Genomic DNA, 14,060 nt, shown 5'->3' with positions numbered 1-14,060 from the left:
CTCGATGGACAAATCAGGAAGCAGGTGCAGTGTCAAGACATTGGTGCGAGGATGTCGCTGTTTTACGAGTGCTCGTAAAGAGTCAAACCAACAACAAAATTAACTTAGTTTAATAATAAGCTAACACTCATTCACTTATCTGCTTTATATTTCCTGCTGACCATGAATGATTGACTTTGAAAGCCACTAATATGTGACTTGTAGATTTGATTTATGGGCACAAGAGTAATAAATTATTAAATTAATCCAGTTATTGTTTCTGTTTAAATGCAAGTGTTTAATCCGAGGTGGCTTTGGGAACATACAGTCATATTTAAGATACTGAAAACAACACATTTTTCCAATGTCCTCTGTATTGGACCCGAGGACGTATGACTACTTTTCCATATATAAAATGATGAAGATGGTGGATAGAAAGGCATTTGTGTCAGAACCAAGAAGAAAAAAATGCTTATGGCAGAATCATTCATAATATGACTAAAAAAGTGTGGCATGAGTTTGAAAAAAAATGCCAAAAAACAGGAAAAGTTGAAGTTCAAGCTGTGTTATGTTCAACGGGATCAATGTTTTCATGTTGTGTTTGTCATAATAGAGCACAACAAAATATAGATAAGTACAGCTATAAATTGTTTGTTTTAAATTTTTGAAAAATGTGGATGAAATCACTATTCAGCCGCCATGAAGCACCATTGTCCTCTGAAAAGGACATTGCATGAAAAGTAAACCAAAAAAAAACTTCAGCCAAATTATGCGATCAAAAAAATGCAACCTTTATTGTTCTGGATACCACAAAACTATTACTACAAATAATACCAACATCTGACGAGACTGATTTTATTTTTTTTGTTTTTATTGCTAAGACTACAAACGACAGACTCTGCGAGCCACGATGTCAAACTTAATTTAAAAGTACTTTTCCATGCTAAGCATGTTGAAAATATATAATCCATCTGAATAAAAAACACGTTTGGAATGTCAGTCATGTGGCGTCACGCCTTGACTACGTTCCATAGCGCAGTAGTCCCCAACTTTTATGTTTGAAAAATCTCACAGCACACAACCAAACAATGGCAACAGCGATCTGGTGGAAGAGCATTTAATTGTTCTACCTGTCACTAGACGTCACTTTGATCAAAGAGGCATTATTTGGAACTAATACTAATTTTCTGAGCAATCAAGGGAATTTGGATCATTGCCCACAGGAATGTGGCCCGGCACAGTGGTTGGCAATCACTGCCTTACAGCAGGGGAGTCCAAACTTTTTCCAGCGAAATGCTACCAAAAATGATGTTTTTTCCATAATAATACAAGTTTATTCTTGTAAAATTGCGACTTTTGTTCTTCATTCGATTATGACTTTTTTCTTAATATTTTGACTTTATTCCTGTAAAATTACAGCTGTTTTTTTCCATTTCTGCTGGGTTTTTTTTTTTAATTTTCCAACTATTTCATTTCAGCCTTCCTTTTGTAAATTTTCTTCTTGTAATTCTACCTTTATTCCCATAATATTTTTGATCTTTAAAAAAAAAAATGTATTTTTTCTTTATTTCAACATTGTTACTAAAATTACATTTCTCCTCATATTACAAGTTTATTCTCATGAAATTGCAACTTTTTTCCCCATTAGGAAACTATTTTTTTCGCTTATATTATTTTGCTCATCAGATTTACTCTGGTAAAATATCTGTTGTTTTCCATTTCTGCTGTTGTTTTTTTTGGTATAATTTTGCAAATATTTCAACTTTCTTCTTGTATATTTCCTTCTCCTAATATTTTCACTTTATTCTCATTTTATAAATTTTCCCCCAACCTAAGTTTCCAAAAATTACAACTTTATTAATTGTTTTTCACTTTAAAAAAAACTTTAATATTTCAACTTCATTCTACTAAAATGACATTTTTCCTTCTATTATTGTGAAATGATGTCTTTTTTCCTTGCTGGATTACAAGTCTTCTCTTAATATTTTGACTTTAGACTGATTTTCCCATTTTTTCTGCTGTTGGTTTTTTTAATTTTCTAGTTAAATTAAATTTTTAGACTGTACTGCGGGCCAATAAAATCACAGCCACGGGCCACAAATGGCCCCCGGGCCGCACTTTGGACACCCCTGCCTTAGAGTGTGTATGAGTACGCCTTGTTGACAGGTTGTAGTTTGTTTTGCAAACGGATGCTGAACTTGTCTCGCAGAACTTGCTCTACCTCTTCAACCGGCACATCCCTCATATCAAAGACGTCGACGCCCTCCTCGGGTTTGTAGGTGACCTCGCTGTAGATGCAGCCAATCAGGGCTCTGAAACCCGAGGGTGTTTGCAAGGAGCAGATGGACTTGTTAGTGAACAGCGTGCTCGGATCCGTCTGAAGCTTGCTGTTGACTTCGAAGAAGTCCTCGGCGACCTTCGGGGTCATTGTGAAGCAGTACATCGTCTTTGTCAGCTTCCTGTTCACCAGACTGGAACTGGCAAAGTCCGGGTTGAGGATCACCGACTTTCTACTCGACTTCTCCAGAACCCAGACATCTCCCTTGTTTAGAAGACGGAACACGGCGGCCCTCTGAGGCTGGTCCTTCCCGTGGACGAGCTCCAGCGGCTCCCACAGCTGCGACGACACCCCGAAGCTCACGTCTGCTATGTAAGCTTTGCCCTCAATGTCCACCTTGTTGATGAGATGGCTATTACAAGGCCCAAAATCACCCGTGGTGCTGCTGAAGACTCTGGCGCCCAATATGGTCGGGGCGTATCCCAATTCTTTCAGCACCCAGGAAAACAGGAAGTTGTTCTCAAGGCACCAACCACCACGGTTCCGTCTCACGATCTTGTCGAAGATGACGTCCAGGTCCATGATGATTGTTTCGCCGCAGTGGATGCTGAGGTTCTCGAATGGGACCGACATGACGTGATGCTTGTGGATCAGCTTCAGTGTGGCGAGGTCGGCTTTGTCCCGCGGGCCGTAGAAGCCTATTCTTTGGAAGTATGCCTCCAGGTTCATCTTGTCTGCAAAATACAAGTTACTATTGTCATTTTAAGCGGTGCTTTTTTCCAGTACGTTTAGACGCAGAAGTATTGGATAATTACTTTTTTCCTGAACTTTTACCTTTGTTTTTTACCCCTATATTGCCTGCACAAGTGATAGAACGGGTGCCAATCTAATCCCTAAATTGTTCCTCTGCTCAGTCTGACAGCATCAGCATTTCAGTACGATGTTGCTCTAAAACGTTGGTCAACTCCTCTGCAATAACTTTAAGCAGAATTTAGACGGAAAAGAATGTTAAAAACAACGAATTCTCACCTGACTTCAACGACGGCGAAACTTATGTGGAGTTCAGATCTATGCAGTTACACATTACACACACGCGAAAGTGCGCTGTCGAAATACAGTTGGGGGCGTTGTCACATGAGAAAGTAGTGAGCAAAAAATAAAACCCAGTAACGTCAGTGGAACGTATTTATTATTTATCTTGTGGTTTAAACGTTTGTGTGTTATCTGTTTAATGTTTGTGCTCGTTTAATTTTCTTGTTGTTTTCGACCTTTTTCTCAAATAAAACTTTACTGTTTTTTACTACTTCCGGTCAACAACTTCCGGCGCGACAAAGCGGAAATGCCGCCATTTTTTTACGTATACTACGTCAACACGCATTTTGCCTGGCACAAGGATCAATACAACAGTCGTTCTAGTACATGTAAGGATCAAAGTGGGACATTTATCTCGTTTTATATCGTGTCCATTGTGAGTTTTGTGGCGCTGTTGTTGATCTTAATCGGTGTACAGCCTACGAACGTTACGCTGCGGTGTTGCTAGCTTGAGACGTGGTATGCTCAATGGCGATTTACGCAAAAAAATAGCATGGCAGTTTGTATGTCATAATGAAGTTATGGGGTTTTATGTTTGTTTGTTCGCTTACTTACACACATGCACAATGTCTGACGTGTTTACACCTTTTGTGTTTTTCCTCATAGATTTGCCTGCTGTGATGGAAGTTGCACGCCGGGAAACATACTTGATAACAGGAGGGTGTGGATATTTTGGCTATCGGTGAGTAACGCTCTAAAAATGTGTGTTGATTGTCGATTGTAGCCATTGTATTCAACCCAATTGTAATGTTACTTTTGGCGACTTTTTTTTTAATGCATTTCAGTGACGAATCGGATTGTTATGCTCGTTCTCAACACAAGGTGGCGTCCCCACATCAATTTAGTTTACTTGTATACTAGGACGGTATGTTAAAAGATGTACCCATTTTGAATACCTGCAGCCTGGCAACCCACCTGCATAAAAAAGGAGCCAAAATTATCCTGTTTGACATCACCCGTCCAAAGCAAGAGGTCCCGGAAGGAATGGTGTTTCTCGAGGGTGACATACGTAGCTCTGACCAGGTGGGGAGCGCTGTCGCCGGCGTAGACTGTGTGTTCCACATCGCCTCCTACGGGATGTCGGGCAGGGAGCAGCTGAACCGAGACCTGATTGAGGCTGTAAACGTTCAAGGCACACAGAACGTCATCAAGACCTGTTTGGAAAAAGGAATACCAAGGCTGGTATACACCAGCACCTTCAATGTGGTCTTTGGGGGTCAGGAGATACAGAACGGAGACGAAACCCTCCCTTACCTGCCGCTCCATCTTCACCCGGACCACTATTCCAGAACCAAGTCCCTGGCGGAGATGGCTGTGATCAAATCAAATGGAGTCACACTGAAAGATGGTTCTGGAGTGCTGAGAACGTGCGCCCTGCGCCCGGCGGGTATTTACGGGCCCGGAGAGCAGAGGCATCTACCAAGGATCGTGGGCTACATCGAGAAAGGCGTCTTTAGGTTCGTTTACGGCAAACCCAGCAGCCTGGTGGAGTTTGTGCATGTGGACAACCTTGTGTCGGCGCACGTGTTGGCTGCAGATGCTTTGACCGCCACGAGGCAGCACCGCTCGGCAGGCCAGGCCTACTTCATCTCAGACGGACAGCCCGTCAATAACTTTGAATTCTTCAGGCCTCTCGTTGAAGGTCTGGGCTACCCTTTCCCCACGCTGCGTCTCCCCATCGCCCTCATTTACTTTATTGCCTTCCTCACCGAAATGATCCATCACCTGGTGGGACCTTTGTATAACTTCCAGCCGCTGCTAACGCGCACAGAGGTGTACAAAACAGGCGTGACTCACTACTTCAGCATGGCCAAAGCCAAGGCCCAGCTGGGTTACCATCCAAAGGAGTACAACCTGGATGAGGTTGTTGACTGGTTCCGGAGCAGAGGCCACGGGAGGAAACAGCAATGCTCCGGCTTCGGTCGACTCGTGGTCAACGCCCTGTTGGCTGCTGCCTTCACGGCCGCACTGCTCTCTTTTCTGCCAGTTGTTGGCAGCAGATAACACGCCAAAGGACAAGAAAACACATTATGCTAACAAGAATATCGTATGTACTGTATCCAGGTTTACAATGGGGTTTGTTTACAACGCTATGTATCAAGCTGCTTTTATTGGAGACAAGGGGTGGGCGTTCAAAAAATGTCTTATTTTATGGTAACGTATTGTTTTCTACCTAAAACAAACAACACGTTTTTAAGAATATTCATTCGTCTGTATGCTGCAGCCATAGCTTTGGCGATTATTACGTAACGTACAAAATGGAGGGGGGCGTTCATTAGAATAGGTGATAATTGGAGAGAGGCTGTTATTTATGAAACACGTTAACAAACCGAAACAAATTACAATTACAGTCGTCCCTCGTTTATCGTGGTTAATGGGTTCCAGACCCGACAGCGAAGTAGTATTCAATATTAATAAATTCAATATTTTTGTAGTTTGAGCATAGAAAATCTGTTTATGGCCTTCTAAATACTGATTTTACCATTGTTAGAGCCCTGTAGACATGAAACAACACCCCTATAGTCACCTTTACATTTGTATTACCCAATATAGTAGACATAATAATAGAAAGTAAGCCATTTTAGGCATAAATAAGATTACACATTAGTATAGACACCTAGTAGACACCATTAGTAGACACCTAGTGGCCAGTGTAGAATACTAACGCTGTTTCTGGTTAAGGAGGGTCTCACGATACGCTTCAGTCGCTTTATTAAGAAGCAGAGAACGCACATACAGTGAACTATCACCCAGGAGCTGCTGTCGGCCACGCCCTACACTGCTAACCTGCTGCTAGCACTCAGCTAACAGTCCACTCTAGCTAGTCACTTCCCAGGCCCCACTTCTTAAAGGCGCACACAAGTCAGAGATACTGTATTACCTAGGTTCCCAAGGTGGGGTACGCGCACCCTCGGGTGTACGTGAATAAAAATGAAAAACAATTAGTGCCAAACACGTACAATTACGGCTCAAGGCGTGAGGAGAACGGAGCAGAAAGGAGACGGAGCATGAAGTTGTTCATTGCTATGCGTGCATTACATGAACAAATAAGTAAGTGTGATGATGACTTTGTGCATTAAGAGTGTTTCATCTTGAAGATTTCATTGAGCAGCGGTGAAAACCCGTCACTTTGATTGGGGAATCCTCCCAAAAATAAGTCTTTATCGCTGCTTATGTGTATTTTTGTACTTCGGGTACTGCTTTATCGTGATTGTTAAACTTTCCCCATCAACTTGGTATTAAATGAATATGCAGACGTAAACCGCAGCCATCGTGATTGGACAGAAAAAGTAAAGCTCAAATTTAAGTCATTCAAATGGAAGGATGCCAACATCAGACAGGAATAAAAGATAAGTAGGATGATTACTTAGCTATTGATCAGTGCTTAAACTTGATCAAAATGTGACCATGCGATTGACCCGGAATTACTCTAAAATTAATTAACCAGGTAATCATGTTCAATATTTCAGGTTAATTAATATGCCTTTTAAGTGTCCAGGAGTACGTGGGTACATGGTTTCAGGTGAAATGTGTGAAGGGGTACGCCACTGTGAAAAGTCACGTCCTATCGCATCTTCTGAACACCTTATATTTGTATTTTCGTTCATTTAGCCGTTTTTATGCTTGAAGATGCTTAACTTAGGCCAAGAATACGTGCAATTTGATTCTTTTTTTTTTTACTAATAGTAGGCCATATTAAATAACAAACGATCATTTATTAATTATTTGTAGAAAAAACCCGATAGCGTGAGGGAGCGATGTTTGAACCGCGATGTAGCGAGGGACGACCGTACCCAAACTGGATGGGGAATTGACCAAATCCCGGATTTACAGGAAACGATTAAGTTTTGAAAACACATGAACAAAATGCACAATAAATTAGCTTGACTTAGTAATGTGCCTTTTGCTTAATTTGTAGTTATGTAGTTAAATGTGAAAACTCAACTTTAATAATGATTTGGAGTGCATGAGAAAGTGGAAAGGACACTAGCTCTCTTCGGCCACGTGGTCATTGATTAACTGTATATTGAACAACACAGCAGCAACAGAACCAATGTTGTCGTAGCGGTAAAGAGAACATAACACTGATGAGTTCATCGTAAATAACAATGCGGCAAGTGTAACGCGTGATGTTGAGTAGCAGTATTTTAAAGCGCATGTAGAGATAGCTAAAGCTGCTGGATGCTGACCACCGTGATTGTTTAAATGCAGCTACTGCCATCTTGTGGGGTACATTTTTTTTAAAACCACATCAGGAGGTTGCCTACGGCCACCTATGTTACCAGTGCTAATGTGAGACTTAGTGGTCATTTACTTTTGTAGACAACCCCTGGTGACCATATGAGAAAGGCCAGTTTATTGAGTAGAATCATTATTTTGTGTGCAGTGAATCTACCAAAAATATTTGAGTTCACATTGGAGACATTCAGGTTCAATTCAAGTTCAGTTAGGTCATGTCACGATAACAAATTTTGCCTTCCGATTGTTGTGCTACAAATTATCGCCGATAATCGATAATATGGATAGATTTTTTTAGACAATTTTTTCATTAATCGCCTTTAAGGTGTAATTCACATTTGAACCACTAGATGACACTCAAGTATGCATGTAAGTTCTCACAAGCGATTTGTACTGTCTGTCAAACATTTCCCGAAATGTTGGCTTTTCAACCGTATTGGAAGGTTGTATTTCTTTTGCAGTGTGGCAAACAGCACTGTCTGTGAACACGCGCCATTTTGTGCTGTTTCGTTTTATATTTACGCCGCCGATCAAACGCCTCAGTAAGTGTTGACTGTCGGGACGAAGGCTCTGATGCACATCCACACTGGAGCTGTGGGATTGGGCTTAGAAACTGTCGCTTTGTGTCATGCCTTTGCTTGCTAACTGCTAGCACTCTGTGTATCCACTCACTCATCGCCCCCGCCTCCACGTACTGGGACAAAGAGCCTGAATGGCTGACGGGAGGGTTGACTCCCTCCATTCATTCCACTACACTAAAGAACCAATGCGCAGAGACACGTGCAGAGTGAACCCTCTTGTCATCCACCCTGTGTGGTACAGCGAGACGAGGGAAAGGACCAGGCTTACGTACATGCACATGTCAATTTATCGACGCCGTCAAAATGACCCACCTTGTATTTTTTTATTGTTGGATTTATCGTGACAGGCCCAAGTGCCAAAAAGTCCAATTTGTCTTTTCCATGTTTACTGTAATTCAGTGTTGGTAGACGCAGCGCAGACTTTAACTGTCATTTGAATGAAAGTCCGTGTACACACTTTGTTTGTATTCATTTACCATCCTGTTTTGGAAGCATCATTGTGATCGCAAACTGTGCTGAACTGTGAACAATAAATCTTTTCCAATACCGTCAAAATAAAGGTACTTTTAGGAAATGTTGTTCATTCTGTCTTAATTTCTTAATGGTAGTCTCTGTGTTTGGGATGAAATGACTTTTTTTCTCTTGGAGGTCTCATGATGCTCCTTTTCCACTGATTATAAAGGAGTGTCGTGTCTCGTAACAGCGTGTTGTCCAAAGTAGCCTTGATGCTGGAATTTACGATAGTTTTTAAAGTGCTTTCAGTAAGCCCTACTGGGAACACGCCGTTTTGTGTGCCTGTAGCTTTAATGCTAATGAGCTGTGTTTGTCCACAGAGTGTATATCTCCAGGAAGCACTATTGCATCCACATTTTACATATACACTGTAACTCTGTACTTGTCCAGCATGATGGACGCCATATATCACATACAACAGTGTAACATTAAGGAGTGGGAAAGGAGGACACAAATGTTAGCAACACTAGCATAGCGACATGAGTTACAGCGCTAACACTGCTCTCGCATTTGAACAGCAACGTTATGCTTGCTAGCCTATTTGCTGAAGACAAACTAAATGATCAAGCTTCTGTAGCTGACTGACAATAGTCGGCAGGCTTTATTTTAAGATGTGCAGCAAAGCCTGCTTTGTTTTTGTTTTTTCCCTCAACCAATCATGAGAGGCGTTCACCAAACAACCGACATCTGAGGCTGCACTTTGGACATCTGTGGCACATACAGTAGTTGATGTTTGTGCTTTATTGCAAATGTTTACGATTTTATTAGGTACTCCAACAAATGATAATGCAACATTTCTCCCTTCAAGATGACTTTGTATTATTGATTGTTAAATGTGGAGTTATCCACAGTCACAGTGATGATTGTTTGGCTGCTGAACTTGTGCTTTTTGAATGCACTTGCATAAAAGGCTCCAGACCAGGTGAGCTTTGAAGACGTTTGTTATTTTGTCTTTCCGGATGAATGCAAACATCTCCTTTCTGTCTCTTTCTCTGTATAAAGTGTAGTGTTTGGAGGGCCAACAGCCCCTTGCTGAGTTGGTGGCAATCATTGTTTCTCTGCAGCATTAACCACATTCCACAAGGGCGCAGCGCATCCCGTCTCCATCCCCCGCATTCCTTTATCGCGAACGAGTCCCCCCCACCACCACTGCCACTGGAAAAAAAACACTTTTTTAACCCTCCATTTCCTCCTCTCTCAAACACGCGTCCGTGGTTTGTGTCTTTTTTTTTTTAATTCTCTTTGGGTCCACTTTGTTCTCCACATGAGTGCGCGTAGGCAGAAATGTAGAACTCCAAAGTGAGGTGAAATTCCTCCGCGCAGCGCGCCATTGACTGTAAGGACCTTTCAACTTAACAAGAAAAAAAAAAACTCAAGTTGACAAACCGTCGCGCTTGAGAGAGTTTTTTTAAGCGGCCACGGCGGAAGTCTTGCGGACGGCAATGCCGACATTAGCACCGCCACATTTTCCTTTTTGTCTGTGTTTTGCTTCCCAAATGGAGCTCAGCTAGAGGTCCGCTTTGCTAGCTCGCAACTTGTTTCCGGACTACAAAAAAAACATGGACGACTACCAGCAAGATATGGCTCTCCGGGCCAGCCAAATGATGGACGAGCTCTCCCTGTACGACGGAATGTACGCCGCCGGTAGGGACCTGGTGATCGGCCACGATTTGGACTTCTCGCCGCCACCGGGCGAGTGCGGCAGGAGCGCGATGAATGGCACCGCTGTGCTCCAGCAGCAGCATCACACCGTGGAGAACTTCACCACCGGGAATAAAGTCTACACCGCGGCTCCGGTGAGGCCGGTCAAGTGCAGTAGGACCGTGCCTGTGGATTTCTGCGCCCCGCAAAGAGAGGTGGACTACGGCGAGGAGGGCTGCTGCAAGTCCGAGGTGGCTCTGCCGTGCTACACCGGCGTCTCCGAGAGGCAGCGGAGATACTCACTGGAGGTGCACAGGTACAGCACCGGCTCCGCCTTTGACGCCCTCCACAAGCCGTTGCCTCTGCCCGGCAACAGGTGCAACAGCATGTGCATCGACGGGAGGCACGGCGCCGCCAGCCCCCGCTCCAGCCTGGCGTCCTCCGTCTCCTCCCAGGACCAGAGCAAGCACGCCAGCCCCAGGTCGAGCATCAGCAGCCCGCGGGCGAGCCTGGTGGTGCCCGCCCAAGATCGCTACACTAACAGTCCCAGGTCCAGCTTGGTGCACTGCGAGGGTTCCAGCGTGATGAGTCCCAGGTCCAGCTATGCAAGCACGGCCAGCGACACCAGCAAGCACTCCAGCCCCAGGACAAGCCTCAACAGCTGCGACTGCTGCAGCAAGCCCAGCAGCAACCGGACCAGCGGCATCAGCATGGGCTACGACCAGAGACACACCAGCCCTAGGTCCAGCACAGCCAGCCAGTACTCCTTCACCACCAGCCCCAGATCCAGCTACTCGGACTCACGGTACGGGCCAGCGGCTAGGGATGATTTCGAAGGGGCCATCCTGCATGCGGCTCCACTCATGGCCAGCCCGAGATCCAGCTTCTGCAGCCAGGAAGGGAGCTCCAGACCTGGGGCGAGTGCCAACTGCGTGCTCAGCCCGCGCTCCAGCATCTCCAGCCACAGCTCGAGAAGCTCCCGCAGCTCCAGGGGGTCTATGAGCACCTACCCGGACCTTCAGCTGCCCTCCCCCAGGGCATCCATACTGGCGGGACATGATGACTCTCTGATGCAGGAGATCGGGGACTCAAACGGGATACACAGTCGCCTCCATCTCCAGGAGAACACCCTAGAAATGACCTCTGGTTCATCGTTGGGCAACAGCCTCACGGCCTCCAAAACGTCCTTGGCGGGGCAGAGGTTCAAGCTGCCCTATCAGGTGACCCCGAGCCGGGAGAGTGGCCCGAGCCAGGCGGAGAGGCGGCTGGAGGCGCTCACCTTGGAGCTGGAAAAGGAGCTGGAGATGCACATGAAGAAGGAATACTTCGGTAGGTGGTCAGGCCCAAACACAGCGTTCAAAAATAGTCCTTTTATTTTATTTTCACTGTTGTTTTTGCGACTCTTGAGACCCTTTTGAGATGCTCACTGAGCTGTGAAGTCTCACGAGATTTGCTCACGTCTCACCTTGTTGACCGTAGCTTGTAACGTACAGTGGAACTTCGCTTTTCATCTTTAATCCATTCCTAAAGGTCCGAAAGTACGAAAACCGAAGACATTTTTCCCTTCAGAAAAAATGCAAATCTAATTCACTCCTTTCAACATCCAATAATTTTAACAAAAAATGCATTTTAGAGAGAATCGTAACAGTTTTACATGCAGAAATACAAGCAAAATCCATATAAATAACAGGTGAAATGGATAAATGAACATTTAACATTACATTTACTGTTATTGACAACTTGTTGGTGAACATGGTGATGGGGGGGGGACGAAAGACCCGTGTGCTTGCTAACTTGAATGTTCTCACCTTCCTTGTCAAAGTTCTGCCACTCGCAACTTTTTTTTTTTTGCAGCACAGCACAGATTCCTTTAAGACTCAGAAATACGCAGTGTGCTTGAACCGCAGATACACGCATAATAAAGATGATTAAAGGATTCCCTGGCCAGAATCTGTCTGTAGTATCCTAATTAACAAAAAAAACACACAGTCCATTCTTCACAGAGACCGAGTCACCAATGCGTGGATGCTTTGTTTGGGCACTCGACTAGTTTGTTAGGCGCACTGTTTGACATATTTATGACAATCATTTTTTATCAAAACCCAGGGCGTACGACAGCCGAGGCTCCACTGTATTTAAAAATGGTCCGTTCTAGGGTCAAGCTGTGGCCATCTTAAAACCTTTATATAACTCTACAGGCAATGTTTTAAGTAACATTTTAACATTTGTAACTCTCATGCAAGTGTCAAGTGAGCACAAAACCTGAGTAATAAAAGTAAAAGTAAACAAACACAGCCTTTGAAGATGCCTGACAGACGCGTAACGGGGATTGAATAGGAAACAGTTTTGTTGCTGGTTATTTCCGTGCCATTATGCTTTCTGTCGTTGTTTATCAATACATTTAATGTATACATGTTTTGCCGTTACTGATATCGTGCTGAGCTGAAGGCTCTCGGGATTTGCTGATGTTTGTTTGACTTTTGGGGCTTATTTTTTGACACAAAATGTCGAATTTGTACTTTTTTGGGTGCGTTTGACTTTGAAGGTTCTTTTGTATTTTGAAGCAAAGCCGCTGCGTTTGTGTGTTTCTATTGTCATTCATTCTATTGTCATTGCCAACGGTGCATTTGATTGGTATCAAACAGACATTAGCGTTTCCCACAGGACTGCAGTCTGTTTGTGATTGTAAGTGGGGGTGGGGGGGTCTATATGATGTCATCGCATCTCGTGACGCATGTGTATGTAATTTTTTTTAAAAGCCAAAAAAAGGCACAGTCATCCCTTGTTTCAGACCTGACCATGATAAGTGAATTTTCGTGAAATAGGTTTTCTTATCTATGAATGGAATATTTTTGTAGTTAGAGCATAGGAAACCTGTTTATCACTTTCTAAATATGGATTTTAACATTAGAGCCCTCTAGACATGAAATAACACCCCTAAAGTCACCTTTACACTCAATTTCCAAATATAGGAGGCATAATAGGCAGAGTAGTACCAAACGACAGAAGAGTGTCTCCAGGCACCATCTTCTTAGCGCTACCGCTAGTCACAGGTAGACTACGTTCGGGTTAGGGTTAGAGTTTGGGCTAGGCTGCACACTTGTGATTGTGTTCTGCACGCTTCCACAACTTGCCCTTCATAGAGGTGGTAAAGCATGTGCCCTGCATGTCTGGACCTCTGCTCCCACGACGCTTGTATTTGATTACTGAATAAATGCATGACGCAAGGAACACTTCCTGTCCTTCAATTTTAATGCGTACTGCCTGGGAATCGGGAGCGGAGTTACGAGGCATGCATTTGTGGCTGGCCACCACAAGGAAATGAATATATGGAAAGCACTGGACCCCGCTACTTGGGTACCAACCGCGGTTGAAGGGTACCAAAAGGGCGCAGCTTGTTGACACGCTTCATCGAGGTTTGTATATTGTCTTCACAGGAAAGGTCGGCTGAATGCAATCGGAAAAAGCCCAGCAGAGACATATCCGTTTCCGTAGCGACTGTGAAGAAATGGATTGTTTTGTTTCGGCTGGGTTGGTAGTAGCGACTGCCAGCTCTTTAGCCTGTGTTGTTGTTGTGGTGAAGAAGCTGTAAATCAACAGCCGGTGTGTCGATGCAAGCCGGCAATTGAATCACCGGCGTCATCCCCAACCCACACCCGCCTCTTACTCCCCCTGGAGCAAAGCCCTTCATTAACCAGCCAGTGGGGAGTCGGGCGCTCCCAGATCCTTGGCACACG

The 14,060-nt window shown here is 44.1% G+C and overlaps 3 protein-coding genes across 9 annotated transcripts in view; 2 read left to right on the top strand and 1 right to left on the bottom strand.

The window, feature by feature from the left end:
* Positions 1–711: 711 nt before the first annotated feature.
* Positions 712–3,404, bottom strand: LOC129178513 (arylamine N-acetyltransferase, pineal gland isozyme NAT-10-like). 2 transcript variants are annotated; one of them, XM_054770813.1, is made up of 2 exons: positions 3,092–3,206; positions 712–2,991 (listed from the first exon to the last, which is right to left on the bottom strand). In XM_054770813.1, exon 2 carries the CDS (start codon positions 2,984–2,986, stop codon positions 2,114–2,116), a length of 873 nt encoding a protein of 290 aa, XP_054626788.1. In that variant the 5' UTR covers positions 2,987–2,991; positions 3,092–3,206; the 3' UTR covers positions 712–2,113. The 2 variants fall into 2 exon arrangements, with proteins under 2 accessions (XP_054626788.1, XP_054626787.1); XM_054770812.1 differs by lacking the exon at positions 3,092–3,206 and adding an exon at positions 3,287–3,404 and having other exon boundaries at positions 713–2,991.
* Positions 2,832–8,765, top strand: sdr42e1 (short chain dehydrogenase/reductase family 42E, member 1). 4 transcript variants are annotated; one of them, XM_054770809.1, is made up of 3 exons: positions 2,832–2,968; positions 3,956–4,031; positions 4,252–8,765. In XM_054770809.1, exons 2-3 carry the CDS (start codon positions 3,970–3,972, stop codon positions 5,351–5,353), a joined length of 1,164 nt encoding a protein of 387 aa, XP_054626784.1. In that variant the 5' UTR covers positions 2,832–2,968; positions 3,956–3,969; the 3' UTR covers positions 5,354–8,765. The 4 variants fall into 4 exon arrangements, with proteins under 4 accessions (XP_054626784.1, XP_054626782.1, XP_054626785.1 ...); XM_054770807.1 differs by lacking the exon at positions 2,832–2,968 and adding an exon at positions 3,590–3,678 and having other exon boundaries at positions 4,252–8,764; XM_054770810.1 differs by lacking the exon at positions 2,832–2,968 and adding an exon at positions 3,608–3,678 and having other exon boundaries at positions 4,135–8,764.
* Positions 2,918–14,060, top strand: part of LOC129178510 (Wilms tumor protein 1-interacting protein homolog) — a 39,862-nt gene continuing 28,719 nt past the window's right edge. Inside the window, exons 1-2 of one of the 3 annotated variants that reach the window (XM_054770806.1) lie at positions 2,918–2,968; positions 3,956–4,031. Coding sequence is in view for 1 of the 3 variants with exons in the window: in XM_054770804.1 (XP_054626779.1) it covers positions 10,242–11,652 (1,411 nt within the window). In the remaining 2 variants the exon portion in view is untranslated. Of the gene's footprint in view, positions 2,969–3,658; positions 3,679–3,955; positions 4,032–9,586; positions 11,653–14,060 lie in introns of those variants that run through there. The other 2 variants (XM_054770805.1, XM_054770804.1) reach the window with 2 other exon arrangements.

This window comes from Dunckerocampus dactyliophorus, chromosome 3 (assembly GCF_027744805.1).
Source record: "Dunckerocampus dactyliophorus isolate RoL2022-P2 chromosome 3, RoL_Ddac_1.1, whole genome shotgun sequence".
Lineage (NCBI taxonomy): Eukaryota > Metazoa > Chordata > Actinopteri > Syngnathiformes > Syngnathidae > Dunckerocampus > Dunckerocampus dactyliophorus.
The sequence above is the reverse complement of the archived record's forward strand: the minus strand, read 5'-3'. Positions and strand labels throughout refer to the sequence as shown.

What these genes read in the sequence shown, in the direction of transcription:
- sdr42e1 (XM_054770807.1), top strand. Translation starts at nt 3,597, where the DNA reads ATGCCGCCATTTTTTTACGTATACTACGTCAACACGCATTTTGCCTGG. An exon ending in CAACAGTCGTTCTAGTACAT is followed by an intron (nt 3,679 to 3,955) that starts GTAAGGATCAAA and finishes TTTTCCTCATAG; the next exon opens with ATTTGCCTGCTGTGATGGAA. An exon ending in TGTGGATATTTTGGCTATCG is followed by an intron (nt 4,032 to 4,251) that starts GTGAGTAACGCT and finishes GAATACCTGCAG; the next exon opens with CCTGGCAACCCACCTGCATA.
- LOC129178513 (XM_054770812.1), bottom strand. Translation starts at nt 2,986, where the DNA reads ATGAACCTGGAGGCATACTTCCAAAGAATAGGCTTCTACGGCCCGCGG.